The 19,719-nt window shown below is 46.0% G+C and overlaps 1 protein-coding gene across 2 annotated transcripts; it reads left to right on the top strand.

Annotated features, from left to right (window-relative positions):
• Positions 1-475: 475 nt before the first annotated feature.
• Positions 476-10,151, top strand: LOC115467806. 2 transcript variants are annotated; one of them, XM_030199293.1, is made up of 2 exons: positions 476-712; positions 8,860-10,151. In XM_030199293.1, the coding sequence occupies exon 2, from the start codon at positions 8,924-8,926 to the stop codon at positions 10,049-10,051; it is 1,128 nt and encodes a 375-aa protein (XP_030055153.1). In that variant the 5' UTR covers positions 476-712; positions 8,860-8,923; the 3' UTR covers positions 10,052-10,151. The 2 variants fall into 2 exon arrangements, with proteins under 2 accessions (XP_030055153.1, XP_030055152.1); XM_030199292.1 differs by having other exon boundaries at positions 8,857-10,151.
• Positions 10,152-19,719: the final 9,568 nt, after the last annotated feature.

Raw genomic sequence — 19,719 nt, 5'->3', positions numbered from 1 at the left:
ACAAAATCAAGTAACAGATGAAGCTACCTCCAGAGTTCCAGCTTTCATCCTTCACTTACAAAAATGTTCATTATATAGAGTCAAGTCACACAATACCATTGTGTAGGCTCTGATCACCCATCCATCTCTCCCCCTCTGCCCTCACTCCCTCCCCCACCTGTACCTGTCCCTCAAGACTGTCATTAGAATGCTTTTATGTTTCATGTCTATATTCTGATTTTGTCATCTGTTGCTCTTTTCTGACCTGGAAAGAAGGTTCTGGCCTTCAACAGCTAGTTAAAATGTATTTTTACTGAAATTAAAAAGGTGTAATCTTATTTTCCTTGTTTTTTTTACATTTCTGTTTAATATCTCTAAAGTAGACTAACATGGCCACCACACTATCTGACCTTCACCAGGCTCTCTGCTGCCACTCTCTTTCTCCCCAGTGGGTGTGGACATGTGGCTTTGGGGTTCACATGCTCCTGGTGACTTTCCTGTTCTGTATTTCTTTGTTCCTTTGTTGTGATCACATGAGCTGGGAAAGATAAGAATTTCAAAGTCACAATGTCCTTCACACATCCCAGTCCTAGCACTGTTGGCTGAAAGACCAGGTGTCCTTCTCACACCTTAGTTCCACCCTCTGAGGCTTACGGAGCAGGGTATCCTTCCCGTGCCACACAATCTGCATGAGAGGCTGTAGACAGCAACTGGACCTGGATCAGACATAACAGTAAGAGATTAAAAAAACCAAAATGATGGCAAGATGTGCATGTGACATCAAGTCTGGTACTGGAGTAGGACACAGTATCTTTCATTCCTGTGTGAGGTCCAGAGAGTGTACTAGTGGGGGCTGAGTGGTTGTTATTTTTTGTTCTTTGAGACTGGGACAATACTGATGAGGTGGGAGCAGTGGAAGATTGACTTAGTCCCTGTTGTGAGAGACTGTGTTATTCTTTGTTCTTTGATGGGGTGGGGGCAGTGGAACACTGTGTGAGACTGGGGCAGTGTATTGATGATGGGTAGGGACTGAGAGTGTTATTCTTTTTTGTTTGAGACTGGGACAGTGTATTCATGAGGTAAGGACTGAGAGAATGTTGTTCTTTATTGTATGAAAATGGGACAGTGCGTTGATGGGTTGGGAACTGGGAGACTGTGTTAGAGACTGGGGCTATTCTGCTGAGGCGGGGACAGTGGAAGAGTGAATTAGTCCTTGTTGTGTGAAACTGGGACAGTGCGTTGATGGGTTGGGAACTGGGAGACTGTGTTAGAGACTGGGGCTATTCTGCTGAGGCGGGGACAGTGGAAGAGTGAATTAGTCCTTGTTGTGTGAAACTGGGACAGTGCGTTGATGGGTTGGGAACTGGGAGACTGTGTTAGAGACTGGGGCTATTCTGCTGAGGCGGGGGACAGTGGAAGAGTGAATTAGTCCTTGTTGTGTGAAACTGGGACAGTGCGTTGATGGGTTGGGAACTGGGAGACTGTGTTAGAGACTGGGGCTATTCTGCTGAGGCGGGGACAGTGGAAGAGTGAATTAGTCCTCGTTGTGTGAAACTGAGACAGTGTGTTGATGGGTTGGGAACTGGGAAACTGTGTTATTCTTTGTTCTTTGAGACTGGGGTTATTCGGACGAGGTGGGGGGCAGTGGAAGACTGTTGTGTGAGACCAGGGAAGTTTTTTTTTAATGAGGTAAGGACTGAGTGTATTGTATTCTGTTGTGTGAGAGTGGGACAGTGTCCTGATGGGTTGGGAACTGGGAGACTGTGTTAGAGACTGGGGCTATTCTGCTGAGGCGGGGACAGTGGAAGAGTGAATTAGTCCTTGTTGTGTGAAACTGGGACAGTGCGTTGATGGGTGGGGAACTGGGAGACTGTGTTAGAGACTGGGGCTATTCTGCTGAGGCGGGGGACAGTGGAAGAGTGAATTAGTCCTTGTTGTGTGAAACTGGGACAGTGCGTTGATGGGTTGGGAACTGGGAGACTGTGTTAGAGACTGGGGCTATTCTGCTGAGGCGGGGACAGTGGAAGAGTGAATTAGTCCTTGTTGTGTGAAACTGGGACAGTGCGTTGATGGGTTGGGAACTGGGAGACTGTGTTAGAGACTGGGGCTATTCTGCTGAGGCGGGGGACAGTGGAAGAGTGAATTAGTCCTTGTTGTGTGAAACTGGGACAGTGCGTTGATGGGTTGGGAACTGGGAGACTGTGTTAGAGACTGGGGCTATTCTGCTGAGGCGGGGACAGTGGAAGAGTGAATTAGTCCTTGTTGTGTGAAACTGGGACAGTGCGTTGATGGGTTGGGAACTGGGAGACTGTGTTAGAGACTGGGGCTATTCTGCTGAGGCGGGGACAGTGGAAGAGTGAATTAGTCCTTGTTGTGTGAAACTGGGACAGTGCGTTGATGGGTTGGGAACTGGGAGACTGTGTTAGAGACTGGGGCTATTCTGCTGAGGCGGGGACAGTGGAAGAGTGAATTAGTCCTCGTTGTGTGAAACTGAGACAGTGTGTTGATGGGTTGGGAACTGGGAAACTGTGTTATTCTTTGTTCTTTGAGACTGGGGTTATTCGGACGAGGTGGGGGGCAGTGGAAGACTGTTGTGTGAGACCAGGGAAGTTTTTTTTTAATGAGGTAAGGACTGAGTGTATTGTATTCTGTTGTGTGAGAGTGGGACAGTGTCCTGATGGGTTGGGAACTGGGAGACTGTGTTAGAGACTGGGGCTATTCTGCTGAGGCGGGGACAGTGGAAGAGTGAATTAGTCCTTGTTGTGTGAAACTGGGACAGTGCGTTGATGGGTTGGGAACTGGGAGACTGTGTTAGAGACTGGGGCTATTCTGCTGAGGCGGGGACAGTGGAAGAGTGAATTAGTCCTTGTTGTGTGAAACTGGGACAGTGCGTTGATGGGTTGGGAACTGGGAGACTGTGTTAGAGACTGGGGCTATTCTGCTGAGGCGGGGACAGTGGAAGAGTGAATTAGTCCTTGTTGTGTGAAACTGGGACAGTGCGTTGATGGGTTGGGAACTGGGAGACTGTGTTAGAGACTGGGGCTATTCTGCTGAAGCGGGGACAGTGGAAGAGTGAATTAGTCCTTGTTGTGTGAAACTGGGACAGTGCGTTGATGGGTTGGGAACTGGGAGACTGTGTTAGAGACTGGGGCTATTCTGCTGAGGCGGGGACAGTGGAAGAGTGAATTAGTCCTCGTTGTGTGAAACTGAGACAGTGTGTTGATGGGTTGGGAACTGGGAAACTGTGTTATTCTTTGTTCTTTGAGACTGGGGTTATTCGGACGAGGTGGGGGGCAGTGGAAGACTGTTGTGTGAGACCAGGGAAGTTTTTTTTTTTTATGAGGTAAGGACTGAGTGTATTGTATTCTGTTGTGTGAGAGTGGGACAGTGTCCTGATGGGTTGGGAACTGGGAGACTGTGTTCTTTGAAATATGAGATGAAGAATGGGTGCTGGAGGATTGTGTGAAGAGAAGACTACCCTGATATCTGCTGGATTGTGAGAAGTACAGCAGTGAAGAACTGATAGAAGTAAAATCATCTGGAGGGCAAGAAACACTTAATTTAACTGGGGTGGGGGGGGGGGGGGGAGAGAGAATTCTAATTTTAGGAGAATGAAGTGAAATGTAATGAAGAAGAACCAGAGGAGACAGGATGAGTTGCAAAAGGAGATGGAAGGGATGGAGACAAGAAAATGAGGTAGATTTGAGTATTATCATTAAGTAGTAATCGAAACATCCTTGCAAGAAAATAAAGGAAACCGAGACACCAACAATAGATTTTAAATAAGCAGGAAGTCCTGTAGAGCCTGAAACATCTGTAGGACATATTGCCAAAAACCATGAAGGACCGGTCAGATAAGTTAGAAATGCCAAGACAGGAAAGTTTCCAAAAGGGATAGTTAGAAGAAAAGGAGACTAGCAGAGTAGCAGGCAAGAGAAGAAAATAGAAGATGTCACACAACAGAGAAGGGATCTTCTCGAAACCTCTAAGAGACGGAACTGGTCTGCACCACTGGTCTGACATAGCTTGACACTTACATAAGAACATAGGAATAGCCATACTGGGTCAGACCAATGATCCATCTAGCCCAATACCCTGCTCCCAGCATTGGCCAATCCAGGTTACATGTACCTGGCAGAAATCCAATTAGTAGCACCTTTCCATGATAACAAATCACAGGGCAAGTGGCTTCCTCCATGTCCATTTCAATAGCAGACTATGGACTTTTCCTCCAGGAACGTGTCCAAACCTTTTTTTAAACCAGCTGTTACCACATCCTCCTGCAACGGGTTCCAGAGCTCAACTATTCTTGGGGTGAAAAAATATTTCCTCCTTTTTGTTTTTTTTTACATTCTTTTAAGATGTACTATTTTTATCTATTTAAGTATTACTTGAGTATCTGTCTTTCATATAAAACATTGAGATGGAGTAAAAATTACAGTATGAAAAAAATGAAGAGAAAAAACATTTTAAAAGGTTTCAACAGACTTCTTATCCTAATGTTCTAATTGTGGAAGGCATGGGTAAATAATCAAGCTTCAGAGAATAAGCCTAGGACAAGAATAATGATATGATATGAAGTAGGTCGAATCCAGACTGGGAAGAGTTTAAGGCTAAGGAGTCAGAAAATTATAGAGTTAGTGTTAATAACGTGTTCAGTGGTTTTAAGCTAGAGAGGTGTTGAAGTAGTGAGGTGAGAAGAATGAAAGGGCAAGGACAGATTCAATGCATTTTAAAGTTAGAAGGGAAAGACTCGGAAGGGTTAATTAAAGATAGAATGGAAGGTACAAGTACAACAAGATGAACAAACTGGATTACATCAATCAATCAGACTAACAGTCCATTTTGGCTACTAGATCAGACGCAATGCTCTATACCAAATCAGACCAATGGTGCATAGTGCCCAGCATCCATCTGATTTAGGTCACTCAGAGATACCCTACCCGTAACCTCCGCTCTCAAGACAAATCCCTCCTTTCAGTACCCTTCTCCACCACCGCCAACTGTAGGCTCCGCCCTTTCTGCTTCGCCTCACCCCATGCTTGGAACAAACTCCCTGAGCACATACGCCAGGCCCCCTCCCTACCCATCTTCAAATCATTGCTCAAAGCCTACCTTTTCAATGTCGCTTTCGGCACCTAATCACAACACCTCTACTCAGGAAATCGAGACTACCCCAACTTGACATTTTGTCCTTTAGATTGTAAGCTCTTCTGAGCAGGGACCGTCCTTAGTTATTAATTTGTACAGCGCTGCATAACCCTAGTAGCGCTCTAGAAATGTTAAGTAGTAGTAGTAGTAGTAGATGCTAAAGAGAAGATACATTCCACATTACTCAGTCCCCTGGTTTACCTGGCTATGAGGGGCTTTATAGAATACCTGCCCTTCACCTTTAAGAATAGTTAGTCCCTCTTGTAGATGTATCTCCAGTGTGTCACCTTGTGCTCAACTGAGGCCTACGTCCACCTACAGGCCTGAATCTGCATCATCTGTGTGAACAAGAGTAAGATGGCTGTTTGGGCATTTCCTATTTCTCTGTCAGCCCATGGACACTGCTGACACTGGAAGCACAGAGAACGTTTGCATTTCATCTAAGGGGGGGTGAACTGGCTTGCCAGACAGATTTATTTCCTTCAAGTATGTGATGCCATTTGTGGGCTACTTGGCTAGTGCTACAGGGTAAGGGAGAGTGTCTGTATCAACACTAGACTTCTTTATCTTAGCCGGCCTGGATTCGATCATTCTGATATCAAAAATGCATGGTCTGATTGGTCCAAAAGAATCTCCTGAGGACTATCGACAGAGCTCTGTTCAGATCCTTTGAGGTACAAAGTAATCAGATTCTACCTGGTGCCGAACTAAAGTGGCGTCTCTGCTGGCAACTCTGAATGAGACACTGTCTGGTCGTGCCAAAGAACCAACCTCTTTGCCTTCTCCTCTGGAGAGAAGTCAGCTAATATCTACAGCTGCTTACTGGGGCTACGTCTGGCTGCCTGGGCTAAGGGAACGAAAAGGTTATATCAGCTCGCAGTTCACAGCTAAGGCTGAAAGAAGTTGCTTTTCATCTATCCAGAGATCAGCAAAGAAGCAAGTCTCAGGGTGAGATTTCAGCTTTACTTCTACAGTAGGGAGTTTAGACTTGTATTGCTTGTTGCCAGTGGCTGGCTTGGATTCAGGGGCATGGTTTATTTAGCCGATTATACAGATTATAATATCTGTATTATTCTGTAGGAATTTATGGTGTTTGCTTTCTTTTTCCATTATATTTATTATCGTATATAATAAATAATATATTTCACATATTGACATACTGTCTCTTGGGAAATTGCCAGCACAACTTACCCAGCTGGTTCTGTAGTGCCCTTTCCCCTAGCAAGACGGGTCTAGATAGGTGAACATGGTCAGGTATTCTGAGCCACCTTAAAACCACTAGTCCTGCCCAGGCAGGAAGTGAGATGGGAGTGGTGGAGCCCAGCCAGGAAGTATAAAACCAGGAAGTATAAAAGGCAGGGCCAGAGTGGAGTTAAGGAGGCGCAAGGAAGGAAGAGATGAAGCACCAGCATATGACTTTATGACATATATCTAGCTAGCTACTGTGACCTGGCTGACGTAAGCCAACTTTTGATTTGAAGACTTGTAAGCCTTGTTCTGAGAGAGCATAAACTTACAGACTGTGTTTGGGGAATGGCAATCACAAGCTACCGACTGGTGTTTTGGGCCCTGTCAACCACAGCCCTGGCTATGATTTTGTTCTCTGAAGTAAGGAGACTTTACCTTTGTTCCTGGGCCTGTGAAGTAACAGGCCTCAGACTGAATTTTAATAAAGCACTTATTTCATGTCTGGCTGTGTTATTGTGAAGGCCCACCCTCAACACTTGTTCACAGTATCACATATTGTGGCAGTGGTGGGATTTGGAGCTTATCCTGTCGAAGGAAGCTGGATCCTTGACCTCCGGGGCTCTGGGCCTATTGAAGATACCACACCGGGACGTTAGGCAGAAGGGGTTAGCCCAGGCCTAGTTAGAGGGGGATGTATAGTTAGTGCCAGACAGGCAGGTTTTGTTTTTGTTGTCCTCACGTTGTGAATGTTTCTGGGCGAGGTTGTTACAGCAAAAACATGGCGAGGCTATTCCAGGTCCTAATGGAAGGCCAGACCGAGGCAATGGGAACACCAGCAAGCCTCCCAAAGATCTCTGGAAGCCCAGCAGAGCTCCCTGGCCCAGGTGACACAAGCCTTGCGGTCTCCCAGGTTGAAACCCTCCGGTTCTGGTGTTACTGAAGATGGTACCAGAGGATGACCTGGACTATTTCCTGACCAATTTTGAAAGAACTGCCCACCTTTCTGGTTGGCCACAAGCATCATGGATAACTTACCTAGGGAATTTACTGACCGGTAGCAGCCAAACAGCATTCCAAGATATCAATTCCGGTGGGACGGCCACCTATGCAGAAATAAAAGCCACCATTTTGGAGAGGGCAGGCTGCACCCAAGATGCCTACTGGCAATGTTTCCAGAAGGGTTCCTGTAAGTTAAATAAAACCTCCAGAGTTTCTTCTATCAACTCAAGCAGATGGCCTGGAGATGGCTGCAACCTGAAAGAAAGACGGGCCCAGAGATTGCAAGAGTCATCCTCCTGGAGAAGTTCCACAAAGGGTTAGCCCCCACCTATGAAACAGTGGATGAGGTGGCTCCCTAAATTGATCATTGTCTCTGTTTGGCATTTCTGGGACATAGACCGTAGAAGTCCGCCCGGCCCTGTCCTTTGGTTTCAGCTACTCAAGCTGCTGTCGAAGGCCACTCCAGCCTGTACGGTGCAGATCTTGGTCACTCCTTAAAGAGCTCCCAAAAGGGTGACCCCTTGGGATACCTCTTTGTAATTGACTTGCCCCTGTGACAGCCCATGACTTTTCTCTCAGACTGCAGTGACATCAGGATGACAGCATTAGCCAGGCCACAGAGATAAAGGAGCTTGGAATGAAGGTTCAGGATTCTCCATGCAGATGTGCATTCCCTATGTGAAATAAAAGTATGCACATCTTATTGTTTTCCCACCCAGACCACTCCTTCTCCCCATCCTCCCCATACCCCTTGCCAGTTAGATGTGGTGATCTTCTACACGTCTGAATGATACCTGTCAGTGGCGTAGCAAAGGGTGGGCCCAGGTAGACCCAGGCCCACCCAGTAGCAGCACACCTATGAAGTGGCTGGCAGGGATCCCCAAGCCCTACCAGCCAAAAACTCCCAACTGTCCCTCCTGCATACCTTGTAAATAGCAGATCTTCACCTGCAGCGACTAATACATGCTGTTCGCACTGGTCCTATTGCCTTCCCTCTGATATATTCCCAACTATGCAGAAACAGGAAGTTGCATCAGAGGCTGTGGGGCCAAAATGAGCAGTGTGTATTAGTTGCTGCTCGCTGCCGGTGAAAATCTGCTACTTAAAAGGTATGCAGGGGAGGAGGGATGTTTGAGAGACCATATGGCATGCAGGCAAGAGAGGGAGAGACCAAATCACTTGTGGGACAGGGCGGAGTTCTTCTGCCCACCCTGTTGGGCCCAGGCCCACCCAAAATTGGGTGCCTGGTTACGCCCCTGATACCTGTTTTGAAATGGCATTTAAACGTCTGGGCTTGTCCAGACATTTAAAGGCTGCCATTTAGATGTGTGGATACTTCTAAACTAACCACCATAGACACTTATGTGCTTCTTAATAAAATTACCCTTTCAATGTCCAGTTGAATTTTGTCCTCAGGGTGTTTATCTTGAATGTTATACTTAATAAAAGCTAAAAATAAATCAATCTGTGTTTTTGAGACAATGCTGGGGAAAAGTGAAAGAATCACATTTTAGATCACTAAACAATCTTTTCTTACAGTAGATCGCAAGGTTGTGGAGATAGTTCCTGAGAGAAGACAACATCTGGACCTTGTGCCAAGTAGAGGATGGCATTGTTTGGGAAAGTGCTAGAACCCGTAGGATACCTGCAGTCAATGAAGTCCATGGTGCTGGGTATTGAGTCATACTTGCAAGGCACTGCCAAGGCTGAGGAACTGGAGTTTGTCCGAAAAAACTTGGATGCCATTGACAGACAGCTGGCCTCTGGGAAAGGCCTGATGCATGATGCAGATGTAGTATACTGCGAAGACAACATCACTGTGGTGTACTACCAGTTAGGCATGGTTGTTCGAGCCAATGAGCAATTCACAAAAAAAGAGACAGAGGTCTTTCTGCAGCATGTTGCAGATTATAAAATTGAGAGGCAACTAAATGCCTTGTACAACCGACTGCTGGGGGTCTCTGTCCTGGCCAATCAAACCACACTGCTGGAACAGGTAATATTGGATCACAAGCCACGCCGGTGGGAGATGTTGGCCTTCTGTGAGAAAATCAACTTCGTGATTGGGACTGGTCTTCTCTGTCTCTTCACCCACAGTTCCCTCACTGGGAGAGACACCGCTCTGATGATGTCTCGCTGGTCAGAAAAGATGGAGGCCCTGTATAAGCGTATGAAGGCAGCGTCCTATGAGTGTGTTCACTACTTCAAGGAGCAGGCAAAGGAGGATATTGAGAAGTTCCTGGAGAAAAAGGAAAAGTTGAAGAATGATGAAATTGCATCTGGCATTCTGAAGAAACTGGAAAAAAATTATGACTGGCTAAAGTGGTCAGTGATGGTCTCTAACTCCTCTGAGGAGAGCTCCCAGGAGATTCTGGTACGGGGAAACTTCATCTCAGCAAGGCAAGAATGTGGTCTCCATGTGGTGGCATGTTATAATGAAAGCCCGTCCTTCCTTGACAAGAATAAAATTCACCTGCTGATCGGAGACTTAGAGTGGAAGATACCAAATCCACCACCTGATGTGTATGCTAACATTGAAGCCAACCCAGACTACGCCAAGACCTACTTGGCCCAGAGGATGCTGCAGAAGTTGGGGGAAGGTCTAGGAGAAGGGATCACTGTTCATGCTGTCCCTGGCAAACTGGATATGAAATGTAACTTTCCACAAGCAACTTTTGTCCTTCATGAATACAAGCATCGTCTGGCCACTGGCACCGTGTGCATCTTTGGTTGATGGTTTTCCAAGAGAAAGAAATGTCACTGAGATGCTCAGGGCTATTGTTTTATTAATTATAGTCATGATCTAATTTTTAGCTAAATCAATAAAGAAGTTAAATGTAGCAAATGGAAGTCTTCATGCATGGTTAATTCTGCAACAACGTGCTTTTGATCAGTTCATTGACTAGCTATCTATTCACATAATCAAGCATTTCATATTACTTGATAAAATATCACAGACTACTTGAGGAGCCCAAGATTTCTCTAGCAGGCTGGGATAAGAATTCAGTTTTTGTTTTCAAATGCAAAACATTTGTGACTCAGGTTTGCTGAAGGGATGCTTTGGGCCTATGCAACACATTTCACATGCACACACTGAGCAGACTCTGAATTTCACATACAGTACTCACAAAGGGTGTTAAGCTCAGTCTACTATGCAGTAAGGCAAAGAGCACATTAAAATGCTCACTCAGGACTCATGCAGATAGATTGTGCTGACATTCACGCAGAGTTAATGTGACATTTGTGTGTACTTCTATGGGTGTGTAATGCAGAAACACATTTCATGCCGAAGATAATTGTGTGAATCTGTGCATAGGACACCAGTGCACAGCATATTACAATGAATGTTAATGAAACCGTTAACTCTTCAGTCCCAACGCACAGAAGTGCGCAGAAGAATGTAAGGCAGGAGCTTTAACGCCACATCAGAGGAGGCGTAGAGGTACTGCCTGTGAGAATTTAATGCCTGCTTCTTCTTTTTGCTGTGAGCATAACAGTACCCAGAACATTTTAAGACAGAAGGGGAAGTGATGGTTCTGCACACAGGTCCGAACAGAAAACATTTTATCTGCGGCATGTGCTGGAAAGTTTTTTATGCATAAATATCCTAAAAATGTTATGCACAAGAAATGTTTGAGATGCTGTAGAAGAACATTCCAGCAGATCTGCGTCGGCACCTTCATTTTGCGCAGACATGCATAGTTCTAGCTGCCCTCGGCGCAGGACCTTCTGCGCATGTGTCGAGTGTATCCCCTTGATTAACGGTTCTGTCTGTTTCAAATTTGCGTATGATTAGCTTACTGCAGTGGTTTCCAAACCTGGTCCTGGAGGCAGCCCAGCCAGTCAGGTTTTCAGGATATCCACAATGAATATTCATGGGAGATTTGCATGTAGTGGAGGCAGTGCATGCAAATCTCAGTCATGAATATTCATTGTGGATATCCCGAAAACCTGCTGCTGAACTTCAAAATGGTTTTCAGTTGAACTCCCACCTCACTATGCCCCACTTGCAGGGGTAAGTACACAGAATAGCAGCACTTTTGAGGGTAGGTATACACTTACATGCGTACGTGGAAGCAAAGCGACTAGGCGCTATTCTGGAACAGCGCATGTAAATGTTTATTAAAATATTTGATTAACTACCATTACAATACTCAGACAGAAATTGGGTGGAAAGGAACCAGTATCAAGTGATCAGTCACCACATCAAGGTAAGATGCTCCAAAAGAAACCTTTAAGGGTCCCAATAAACTACTACTACCACTTAACATTTCTAGAGCGCTACTAGGGTTACGCAGCGCTGTACAGTTTAACAAAGAAGGACAGTCCCTGCTCAAGGAGCTTAAAGTCTAAAGGATGAAATGTCAAGTTGGGGCAGTCTAGATTTCCTAAATAGAGGTATAGTGGTTAGGTGCCGAAGGCGACATTGAAGAGGTGGGCTTTGAGCAAGGATTTGAAGATGGGCAGGGAGGGGGCCTGGCGTATGGGCTCAGGGAGTTTATTCCAGGCATGGGTTTCTTTTGGAGCAGGGTCCCAATAAAGGTTTCATTTGGAGCATCTTACCTTGATGTGGTGACTGATTACTTGATACTGGTTCCTTTCCACCCAATTTCTGTTTGTGTTCCGTTTTTGTGGAAAGTGTGAACCCCACTTGGTTGTCTGCCTATTACAATACTCAGACCATAGCAGCATACAATAAAATTTTTAGAAATAGGGAAAGAAAGAAAGGAAAGGTACAGACCCATCATACCAAGACTGCATAAGACAGGTACATCACACTACAAACAGGGTCAGATATACAACAGTCTACACACATTCCAACCACTGAGTCCAAGCAGAACCAGCAAGCTCAGGGAGCCCCTGCTGTAAATAGTGCACTTTCAAAAGAGATTTAAATTTAGGGAAAGACATTTCTGACCTAAGAAGAGGGGGCAGGTTGTTCCATAAGAAGGGTGACAGAAAGAAAAAATCAGACCTACGGATAAACTCATAGTGAGCCATCCTAGGTGAGGGAAGAACAAGTTTATTGGACTCAAGGGACCACAGTGCACTTGAAGGGGTAGAGTGGATTTTGGAAGAGGAGGAGAGATAGGATGGAGAGACAAGCTGGAGTGCCTTATGGGTTAGGCAAAGAATTTTGAACCGTCTTTATTTAATGGGCAACCAGTGCAAACAAAAAAAGATCATACTTACACAAAAATCTTGTTGTGAAATTGTAAATAGTTTGCAAACGATGTATTAGATAGGAGGAGATACCACAGTAAATAGTGTTACAGTGAATGAGAGTGTGTAGGGAGGTAGAATCCTGAAAATGACTAATAGAGCTTATAAGCTGCTGCGTAATGCTGGGCACCAGATACGCTTGCAGGGTGAAGGATACCAGCATTCACAAGCATCACTAGGGCCAGTTATGTGCACAAGAGCCAAACACTATTCTATAAACTACATGCCACAATCGCTTCCACATAGGCAGAGCCTAGGTATGTCACCAAGTAATAAGGGAACTTGTAGAATACAATCAACTGCAGACAGTGCATGCACTCTTAGGTACACATGGGCGGAGCCTGGGTGTGTCACACGTTGCATTTGCTCTTAGGTACACATGGGTGGAGCCTGGGTATGTCACACGTTGCATGACACTCTTCGGTAACCCAACTAACATCTAACTGCATGTCAGTGGGCCATTACGTTAGTGTTCTGTAACCGCTTAGGTGTGCCCTGAACCCTGAGTGTGTACTCTTTTTAACCGCTTCCACATGGTACTATGGCACCTCAAATGCTAGCTTGTCAAGTTTTGGTCTCTATTACCTGCACGCTCTTTAATATGTGTCTGCTAGGCCTATTCTGCGGATGTGGGGTCACAGGCTATCCCTGCCTCTTCGCATCATCTCACCGCTGCAGGTAAGATTTTTACTCCAGTTTCACTACAGTCTTCCCAAACAGAACCTAGTCTGTCTTCAGCATTTCATTTTCATTTATTCAGTCTTATATTCCACATTTTCCAAATCAAGTTGGGTTCAATGTGGCTTACAAAGAACAATCAACATGATTACATTATAACATGGAACAGCAATCAACAGCTACCGTCTCCATAGATCTATTTAACTCCCGCTCTATGCGTAGCAAATCTCATCTATACACAACCTTATTCCAGTGCATAATTTGCTGAAACCTGGCTCACAGACACAGAAGTTGCCTATATTAACCAGGAGCTCCTCCAGATTTTCAGAATTATGTTAATAATCATAACTCTCATCGAGGTGGTGGACTTGCAGTGATCTATTCCTCACATCTAGGAAGGACCTAGCGAAGCTAGAGGAATGGACCGATATTTGGCAACTAAGGTTTAATCCCCAAAAATGCAGGGTCATGCACTTGAGTCGCAAAAATCAGAGGGAATGGTACAGTATAGGGGGTGTAGTGCTTCAGTGTGCGAAGGAAGAGTGGGACTTGGGGGGTGATTGTGTCTGATGACCTTAAAGCTTTCAAACATGTAGAAAAAGCAACGGCCAAAGCCAGAAGGATGCTTGGGTGCATAAAGACAGGCATGGCCAGCAGGAAAAAGGAGGTGATAGTGCCATTGTATAAGTCTCTGGTGAGGCCTCATTTGGAGTACTGCGTGCAGTTCTGGAGACTGCACCTACAGAAAGATATAAACAGGATGGAGTCGGTCCAGAGGGTGGCTATGAAATTAGTAAGCGGTCTTGAATGCAAAAATGATAGGGACAGGCTTATGAACCTCAACATGTATATGCTGGAAGAGAGGAGGGAGAGAGGAGACATGATAGAAACGTTTAAATATCTCAAGGGCATTTATGTACAGGAAGAGAGCCTTTTTCAAAAGAAGGAGAGCTCTGGAATGAGGGGGCATATGACAAAGTTAAGAGGGAATAGGCTTAGGAGTAACCTAAGGAAGTATTATTTCACAGAAAGGGTGGTGGAGGCGTGGAATGGCCTCCCAGTGGAGGTGGTGGAGTCGAGGACTGTCCCAGAGTTTAAAAAGGCATGGGATAAGCATGTGGGATCACTTAGGAACAGGAAGAATTAGGGGTTACAGAGGATGGGCAGACTGGATGGGTCATATGGCCTTTATCTGCTGTCATGTTTCTATGTTTCTATCTTCAACTTTCATGTTCCTCACCCCATTCTCATCGTCTTCTGTAATCTCTTACCTTCAGGCTTGGCCCACACTCCTTTTCAAATTTTCAACTTACTTATCATCCTCTCCCTCCTACCACATCTTCCCTTCAACTGTTTCATACTACAATTACTGATCACTGCATGAACTTTCTCTATCCAATTATATTAGGTGACTTCAGCCTCCATCTAGATGATCTTACTTCTCCCTCTGCACAAGACTTTTCTACACTCATTTCAGATCTGAATCTTTCACAACATATCCAGGGTCCCACTCCTCTTAGGGGTCACACTCTAGACTTCATACGCTCGCCTATGATCTACCTCACTCTCTGACCAAATTCTCAACCTTTCCCTTGCCATGGACAGATCATTTCCTCCTATCATTTCACTACTCCATAACCATCTCCTCCATTGCTCACTTGCTACCAAACGTCTTCCACAGAGACCTTAGTACTATCACTGCTGAATCTCTACTCACTCAATCCGGACTAGACCTCAATAGTTTGGCCACATTGCCCTTTGATGACAGATTAATTACTTGGACAATATCTCTTCATACTGTTCTAGACTCTCTGACATCTGTGAAGACAACCCCCTCTCTCTCATCCCTCCAAGCACAGGGAACCATGGTTTACACCTGACCTCAAACAGCTCAGAGAGGCACAACAAGGATGGAGATATCAACGTACTCCCTTACCTACACTATATACATTGACATAGCTGACTCCTAGAAGACAGCTATTCTCACCTCTAAGAAACACTTCTATACTGAGAAAATTTCCAGTGCCCCCAACACTGCCACCCTCTATAATATATTTAGAACCCTCACTTCTCCTCGTGTCGCCAAGGACTCAGCAGACTCTTTGCCAACCCCTCAAGCGCCAACCAATTCCCACCTCACACCTTTCCCAATTTCTCCCCATATCCAGCATCTGCACTCTTTTCCCATCTCTCCCCGTGTCCAGCTTTTCCCCATTTCCCTCTCCATGTCCAACATATTCCCTCCATTACTCTATGTCCTTGTGTCTAACATCTCCCTGTACAATCCCTTCCTCAATCCAACAAACACTCCCCTCAGGTCCACTATCTCCCTTCAGTCCCCCTAGGTCCTCCCCCTGCATGTCCTACATCTTTCTTCTGTCTCCCTATGTCCCTATGTGTATCAACAACTTGGAAAACTAAAGGTGGACAAAGCCATGGGACCGGACGGGATCCACCCCAGAATACTGAGGGAGCTCAGAGAGGTTCTGGCGGGTCCTCTTAAAGATTTGTTTAATAAATCCTTGGAGACGGGAGAGGTTCCGAGGGATTGGAGAACGGCGGAGGTGGTCCCTCTTCACAAAAGTGGTGATAGGGAAGAAGCTGGAAACTACAGGCCGGTAAGCCTCACTTCGGTTATTGGAAAAGTAATGGAAACGATGCTGAAGGAAAGGATAGTGAATTTCCTGGAAGCCAATAAGTTGCAAGATCCGAGACAACATGGTTTCACCAAAGGGAAATCGTGCCAAACGAATCTCATTGAATTCTTTGACTGGGTGACAGGAGAATTAAATCAAGGACGTGCTATGGACGTAATCTACTTAGATTTCAGCAAGGCTTTTGACACGGTTCCCCACAGGAGGCTCTTGAATAAACTAGATGGGCTGAAGATAGGACCCGAAGTGGTAAATTGGATTAGGAACTGGTTGACGGGCAGACGCCAGAGGGTGGTGGTGAATGGAGTTCGCTCGGAGGAGGAAAAGGTGAGTAGTGGAGTGCCTCAGGGATCGGTGCTGGGGCCGATTCTGTTCAATATATTTGTGAGTGACATTACCGAAGGGTTACAAGGTAAAGTTTGCCTTTTTGCGGATGACACCAAGATTTCCAACAGAGTGGACACCCCGGAGGGAGTGGAAAACATGAAAAAAGATCTGAAGAAGCTGGAAGAATGGTCTAACGTTTGGCAATTAAAATTCAATGCGAAGAAATGCAAAGTGATGCACTTAGGGAGTAGAAATCCAAGGGAGATGTATGTGTTAGGCGGGGAGAGTCTGATAGGCACGGACGGGGAGAGGGATCTTGGGGTGATAGTATCTGAGGACCTGAAGGCGACGAAACAGTGCGACAAGGCGGTGGCCTTAGCTAGAAGATTGCTAGGCTGTATAGAGAGAGGTGTGACCAGCAGAAAAAAGGAGGTTTTAATGCTCCTGTATAAGACGTTGGTGAGGGCCCACCTGGAGTATTGTGTTCAGTTTTGGAGGCCGTACCTTGCGAAGGATGTTAAAAAAATGGAAGCGGTGCAAAGAAAAGCTACGAGAATGGTATGGGATTTGCGTTCCAAGACGTATGAAGAGAGACTTGCTGACCTGAACATGTATACCCTGGAGGAAAGGAGGAACAGGGGTGATATGATACAGACGTTCAAATATTTGAAAGGTATTAATCCGCAAACGAATCTTTTCCGGAGATGGGAAGGTGGTAAAACGAGAGGACATGAAATGAGATTGAAGGGGGGCAGACTCAGGAAAGATGTCAGGAAGTATTTTTTCATGGAGAAGGTGGTGGATGCTTGGAATGCCCTCCCGCGGGAGGTGGTGGAGATGAAAACGGTAACGGAATTCAAACATGCGTGGGATATGCATAAAGGAATCCTGTGCAGAAGGAATGGATCCTCAGAACCTTAGCTAAAATTGGGTGGCAGAGCAGGTGGGGGGAAGAGGGGTTGGTGGTTGGGAGGTGTGGATAGTGGAGGGCAGACTTATACGGTCTGTGCCAGAGCTGGTGATGGGAGACAGGACTGGTGGTTGGGAGGCGGGGAATACTGCTGGGCAGACTTATACGGTCTGTGCCCTGAAAAAGACAGGTACAAATCAAGGTAAGGTATACACATATGAGTTTATCTTGGGCAGACTGGATGGACCGTGTAGGTCTTTTTCTGCCGTCATCTACTATGTTACTATGTCCCCATATGTCCAACATCTACCCTCCATCACCCTATGTCATTATGTCTGACATCTATGTCCCTTTCATCTCCTTATAAAAAAGTACCTGCATGTAATATATAAACCACTTTGGTTGTACCACACAAAGGTGGTACCTACACTATTGCATTACCCTATGCAATCCCCAAATCCAGCATCTATCCTCCATCTTCCTATAGAGCCCACTCTCCAACCTCCCATCCAGAATCTTTCTCCTATGTTAAGTAGTCCCAATACATTTTTCCTCCCACCACCCCTGGGTCCAAGATCTCTCCCTCTCTCTTCCCTCCCTCCCTCTCCTGTGCTCCCAGGTCAGGCATCTCCCTCTCTCTCAACTCCCCCCCCCCCCCACACACACACTCATGATCTGGCATTACCCCATCTCTTTCAACCCCTCCAGGCTACCCCAAAATGTGCCTTTTCCCTCATAAGGTCACTAACAGTGGTTGTGTTTCACATGTGCTGCCTGTAGACAGCCCTGGAGCCTTCCTTCTGCCACGTCCCTCCCCCTCTGATGTAACTTCCTGTTTTTGCAGGGGCAGTATGCATCATAGGGAAGACTCCAGGGCCCACCACAGGCAGCTTATGTGAAATGCTACTGCTGCTGGTAACCTTAAGAGGGAAAAGGCATGTTTTAAGGTGGACTGAGAGTTGAGAGAGAGAGGGCAATGCCAGATTATGGGGCGGGGGGGGGGGGAGGAAGTTGAGAAAGAAAGGGAGATGCCACACCCGGATAGTGGGGGGTAAAGGGGAGGTTGTGTCACAGTTCTGACTGTATCCCATGCCTACACTCACCTCACCTCCTGGTGACCAGGCCCTATGGCTGTTGTGGACTGTCTTCTTCCTGCTTCCCAAACATGTTCCAGAATCCAGAGTTCATTCCAGTCCTATCCAGATCTTCCAGCATTCCAGACTTGCTTTGGGGTTCCTGCAGCCAAGCCTCACTCTTACTAGTGACCTTATCTGTAATTGCCTTTATTAAGTACCTGGGAACTTTCAGACTTCCCTTTGCAACAGAGGCCTTCAGATGAGTTTTCGTCTGTGTGTGTTTGTTGCAGTTCCAGCCCTGCTAGTTCTTCTCTTGCCAGTCTTCAACTTCTTCTCCAACCCTGTTTGTTCCAGCCCTGCAAGCCTTCAGCTTCAGTTCTAATCCTGCTTATGTCTGCCCTGTTTGTCTTCAGCTTCAGTTTCTCCACTGTTTGTTCCAACCCTGTCTGCTTTCAGCTTCCCTTCCAGTCAAGCCTGTTAGAGACTCCTGAATCCTGTTTGAGAATCCATAATCCGGTTCCAGTCAAGCCAAGCCAAGTCCGTTCCAGAATCCGGTTGTTCCAGTCCTGCTCATCTACCGCTTCAGTTCCCATCATGCTAGTTCTGGTCCTGCTTATGCCAGCCTGTCTATGTTCAGCCTCACTTCCTGTTTGGGTGGTTCACCTGCTGCTGCCGGTCATTGGCATTGGCCCAAGGGCTCACTACTCCGGACTCCGTGACAGGTTGAGAGAGATGGAAGATTCTGGACCTGGGGCAGAGAGGAGGGAGAGAGAGAGAGAGAGATGCTAGACATAGGGGGTGAAGTGGGGAGACACTGTCACTAGCCCTGAGCAGGGAACTGGTTGTTGTAGGACAACCAGTGAGGCAGGTCTTTAGCACCCTTGAGACCCTGAACCAGCGCCTCATTTGATCCATGCTTTGAGCCGGCCCTGGTTCAGAGTGAAGCATCTTCAAAGGAAACTGACAAAACTGGTAAGTCAGAACATCCCCTTAGAAAGTCATAATAACCATCACAGACAGGTGGTGGAAGGAGAGAAATCAAAGGGATTCTGCAAGGCTGGGATAGATATTATATGAGAATGATAGGGCAGATCAAATATAGGGGGGAAAGAGGAAAGGGAAATGGGACTTGATATACCGCCTTTCTGAGGTTTTTGCAACTACATTCAAAGCGGTTTACATATATTCAGGTACTTATTTTGTACCAGGGGCAATGGAGGGTTAAGTGACTTGCCCAGAGTCATAGGGAGCTGCAGTGGGAATTGAACTCAGTTTCCCAGGATCAAAGTCCACTGCACTAACCACTAGGCAACTCCTCCACTCCAAACTATTTTGCATTTGTAAAGCATGTTTTACTATCAAACCAAAACCTCAACCCATACATATACGCTGATGACATAATGATCTACATCCCATTTAAACAAGACTTAAAGGAAATTTCCAATGACATCAACCAAAGTCTACATATCATGCATTCATGGGCAGATGCATTCCAGCTGAAACTTAATGCAGAAAAAACCCAATGCCTAATACT

Source organism: Microcaecilia unicolor, chromosome 4 (genome assembly GCF_901765095.1).
Source record: "Microcaecilia unicolor chromosome 4, aMicUni1.1, whole genome shotgun sequence".
In the NCBI taxonomy this organism is placed as follows: domain Eukaryota; kingdom Metazoa; phylum Chordata; class Amphibia; order Gymnophiona; family Siphonopidae; genus Microcaecilia; species Microcaecilia unicolor.
Note: the sequence above shows the minus strand (reverse complement) of the source record. Positions and strands in the feature narration are given on the sequence as shown.